The sequence below is a fragment of the Uloborus diversus genome, chromosome 2 (assembly GCF_026930045.1).
Source record: "Uloborus diversus isolate 005 chromosome 2, Udiv.v.3.1, whole genome shotgun sequence".
Taxonomy (NCBI): domain Eukaryota; kingdom Metazoa; phylum Arthropoda; class Arachnida; order Araneae; family Uloboridae; genus Uloborus; species Uloborus diversus.
This window is the reverse complement of record NC_072732.1, coordinates 210,717,017-210,721,170: the sequence shown is the minus strand read 5'-3', so window position 1 is coordinate 210,721,170 and position 4,154 is coordinate 210,717,017. Positions and strand designations below refer to the sequence as shown.

At 38.1% G+C, this 4,154-nt stretch overlaps 1 protein-coding gene across 1 annotated transcript; it reads right to left on the bottom strand.

Annotated features, from left to right (window-relative positions):
- Positions 1-374: 374 nt before the first annotated feature.
- LOC129217657 (ATP-dependent zinc metalloprotease YME1L-like) lies at positions 375-2,888 on the bottom strand. The gene has a single exon (XM_054851984.1). The coding sequence runs from the start codon at positions 2,617-2,619 to the stop codon at positions 448-450; it is 2,172 nt and encodes a 723-aa protein (XP_054707959.1). The 5' UTR covers positions 2,620-2,888; the 3' UTR covers positions 375-447.
- Between the last annotated feature and the right edge of the window lie 1,266 nt (positions 2,889-4,154).

Here is a 4,154-nt window from a genome sequence, read left to right as displayed (position 1 = left end):
GAGAAAAATAATTCAATTTTGTGCAAAAAATCGGATGTCACCAAATGGGGGAGGGGGGGGGGGTATATCACATCTGTACCCAAAGATAAATATATAAACCAAATAAAAATATTAGTTAAAAAAATTAACCAAATATTCGATATTCGGCAAAGTATGGCATTGAGTGCATCCCTTACAAAAAGCTTATTATTTTTTTAAAGAAAAAAAACCCATGCCTATTTAACTTTGAGCTGCAAATGCTTTTCTTAAACATTTTGAATATTTAAAAACCATTTTGTACTTTAAATCAAAATTAACCGCAAAATTATCTAAGAATCAACATTAAGAGACACATTTCAAATATTAGACAAAAATGAAAAATGATTAGATTCAAATATGATTTTAATTTTATTCATACTATTAGAGGCAAAACTTTTAATCTAAATCAAAAGAATTTACCAAGTTTTTCTAAACATCTCGTAATTTTCTAGAACGTGTAACAGTGTTGTCGATGAGAAGATTTTTAACATCATTTGCATCTAGCGTTTCATACTTAAGTAAAGCTTCGGCAATGTTTTTATGTTCTTTGCTATGAGTTTTAAGAATATTCTTTGCTCGTTCGTACGACTCTAACAGAATTCTCTTGATTTCTGCATCAATTACTTCAGTCGTTGACTGAGCTAACTCGCTGACAACAATTAAAGAATTTTTATCTTCATCAAAAGTACGCACACCAACTTTGTCGGACATTCCCCAAACCTTTACCATTTGAGTTGCGATGGCCGTCGCTTGTTTCAAATCACTCGATGCCCCTGAGGTTATTTTTTCATGTCCGAATATGAGTTCTTCAGCAACCCTTCCTCCCATCAAAGTGTCCAACTGAGCGAGCATTTGGGATTTCGTAACGTGGTAGTGTTCTTTTTCTGGTATATAGGCTGTATGTCCCAGAGATGGACCCCTAGGGATGATAGTTACTTTGTGCAACGGATGAGCATCTTTAGTGTAATGAGCTACAAGGGCATGACCAGCTTCATGGTAAGCGGTTATGACGTTCGCTTCTTCGTCTGGAATCCGAGACTTCCGTTCCGGTCCCATCAGAACTTTATCTCTCGCATTCTCCAAGTACAGCATGGACACAGCATCAGCTTTGTCGATGGCAGCCCTCAAGGCGGCTTGGTTGACCATATTTTCTAAGTCTGCACCGGTGAAACCAGTTGTACCACGGGCTAGGACCTCAACATCCACGTCTTGAGCAACCTTGACTTTGCCCAAGTACAGCCCTAGTATCTCTTTGCGACCTTGCAAGTCTGGTACAGTGACGGTGATCTCTACATCAAAGCGGCCAGGACGCAAGAGGGCTTTGTCTAAATCGTCTCTTCGATTCGTTGCTCCCAAGACGATCACGCCCTCGTTTTGTCGAAAACCGTCCATTTCCGTCAAGAGTTGATTGATCGTTTGGTTGGCGTAAGGATGCAAAAGCGAATTACTTCGCTTTGCCCCGACAGAATCAATTTCGTCAATAAATATAACACAGGGAGCTCTAGATTTTGCACGGCTGAACAGATCCCTGACTCTACGAGCACCTTGACCAACTAATATTTCATCAAACTCTGGTCCTGCAGCATGAAAAAAGGGAACATCTGCTTCACCAGCAACAGCTCTAGCCAGCAAAGTTTTTCCTGTACCTGGTGGACCAACCAAAAGGACACCTTTCGGTAATTTCCCGCCAAGAGCCGAAAACTTCTCTGGATTCCTCAGAAATTCAACTATCTCTTGCAATTCTTGTTTAGCTTCATTTACACCTTTAACGTCTTCAAAAGTAACATCTATTTCTTCAGGATAGACTTCATTTGCCGTGCCCATGAATACCCTACGAAATGAGCCGCTCATGACAGAAGATAATATGTATAAAATGAGTATGATTCCCAATAGATCCCTAAATATGTTGAACATGCTGAGTTTAGAGCTTGTTTTTTCTTTAGTGTCGGCTGCAGTGTAACCTTCAGCAAAAGCTATCCGTAAGCGTTGTTGTTCTTCAGTGGATAAACTTTCATCAGAGAGCAATGTTTTCAATTTTCCACTTTGTTCTGCTTCAGTTGTCTTGCTCTTTTCTTTAACTCTCCAGCCCTTCAACAAAGGCATACGTTCAGTCCAAGCCATAGCAGCTCCACTATCAGAGCTAGTTCTCAAGCCTGAGACCTTTTTAAACGTCCTTGTTTTAAATCCTCGTGTACTTTGCATTATTTGAGAGGCTAAATACAATTGACGATGAGAGGTGAGCTTACTTTGGGGCATCAAGTACTGTCGGTGCAAATCTGCTTCCGGAAAGCCATATTTATTCTCAAAAAATGTGTCAAATGATGAATAATGCACAGGACGAAAACTTATACGTTCAGCATTCAGCATATTGTTTTTGGCAATTAAATAATTACATAAACTCAGCAGTTCCGGATCAAGGTTTCTCACAGCTTCTTCAAAACTTTTTTCACAATCAATTGGTAGGGAATCAGATGCAGTGTGCCTCTTACCTTTCAATTTTACGCTAATTTTATTAGCGTATCCAGACAAAATATAAGTGACATTTTTGAAAGGGACAACAAATTGAGACAAAGAAGTGATCGGAGAACCAAACTGAAACATGATTGGAAAATATATCACAAGGTTTTCGTTTACAAGATAATACTGATGATATATGCCGGCCTAATGACTTGGAAGTGCAACGTTATACAATCAAGGAGATTATATTACATAACAAGAATTACGTGAAATCATGAGCATGTTATGAAAGTTACACACAAAAAATGTTATGTTAGGAGGCAAACTTGATATTTGGGCTTTACTTGAACACTATAACACAAGTTTTTAATCATGATGAAACATTTTTCGTATTTCCAGCAGGATCATGTAAATATCGGAAGATCAAAGTAGCAGTGACAGGTGTGATTAAATCCCCAGTGTAACAAATACCCTTCAAATATTTAATGTTGTCATCATAGGTGCTCAATAATTCGTTATTAATTCGAAGAAAAATAAAACAATACAAGCGAGTACTAAATTTATTTCTTGTGCTTGAGTTTAGATCTAAAAACATGAGAAACAACTACATCGGGTCCAAATGAAGATGGAGATTGAAAACCACGTGATCACTACCTTGTGCAGCAGATGGTGTTGTCAAGTGATTAAGTTTGGATTAAAAAATACACTTTCAAAGCCATATTGAACAAATGAATGCACATATGTATGTTTTTCATGTAATTATATTAAGTAAAAATGAGAAAAGAGCGGTTTGATTTCGAATGAAGACTTTTCAGTGGTGCAGGGATGGATTCCAATTTTGCTTTTGGAAAAGACTATCATTGAAACATGATTTTAAGAATTAGAAGGGGGGGATCATAACTCGTCGAATATGTAGTTCTAGGATAACTCGTCGCTTTAAGGGTGACAGGACAATAAAAGTGACTTTCCATTATAATTCCCACTTGAAGCCACGTCATATAATTCAAAAATTGAGCTTCTATACGCATTATTCATGCTGCCATCTAGCGGCTAGATATACAAGCATTCAAAAATGAAGCTTCCAGAAAAAATTTGCTGAGGTCAAGGCCCTTCCCCTCCCCAAATTCCCCTCCGCCAGGGTTTACCAAAGGGGGGAGGGGGAGGGGGAGACGAGCGAGACAAGCGCCCCAGGTGCAGGGGTGCCCACAGGGGGGGATTATGGCGCAGTTGCGCCATCAAAATTTTTGGGGGGGATATTTTTTCCGAAAAGTTTTTTCTTTAGAACATGACATTTTCGAATTTTGCAAAGAAAAAATATTTAAACTCATTCAACAAGAAATTGATGCATTAATAATGCTTTTTTCACGTACTCTTGAGGGCAGTCTCCGTCCCCCCCCCTTCCCCGCTGTTTTTCAGAAGTGAGGCCGCCAATTTCATTTTAGCGATGAAACTAACGAAGAAAAAGGGAAACTTCGTTGTTTTAAAAAATTAAAACAGTAACTATAAATGAACACTTTAAATAATGGTGGCAAAAGTGTTTTTTTTTTTGTGAAATTTGAATAGAAAATGTAATCTTAAAATACAATTTAGGAACATCCATGATTCTCTTTCTAAGTAAGATCTGCGGAAATGTACGCTTCAAACATTTTCATCAGTGATAGGAGAGACGTAGCCAAAAT

Bases quoted from the DNA above. Each gene is read 5' to 3' on its own strand.
- LOC129217657 (XM_054851984.1), bottom strand. From the start codon at position 2,619: ATGTTTCAGTTTGGTTCTCCGATCACTTCTTTGTCTCAATTTGTTGTC.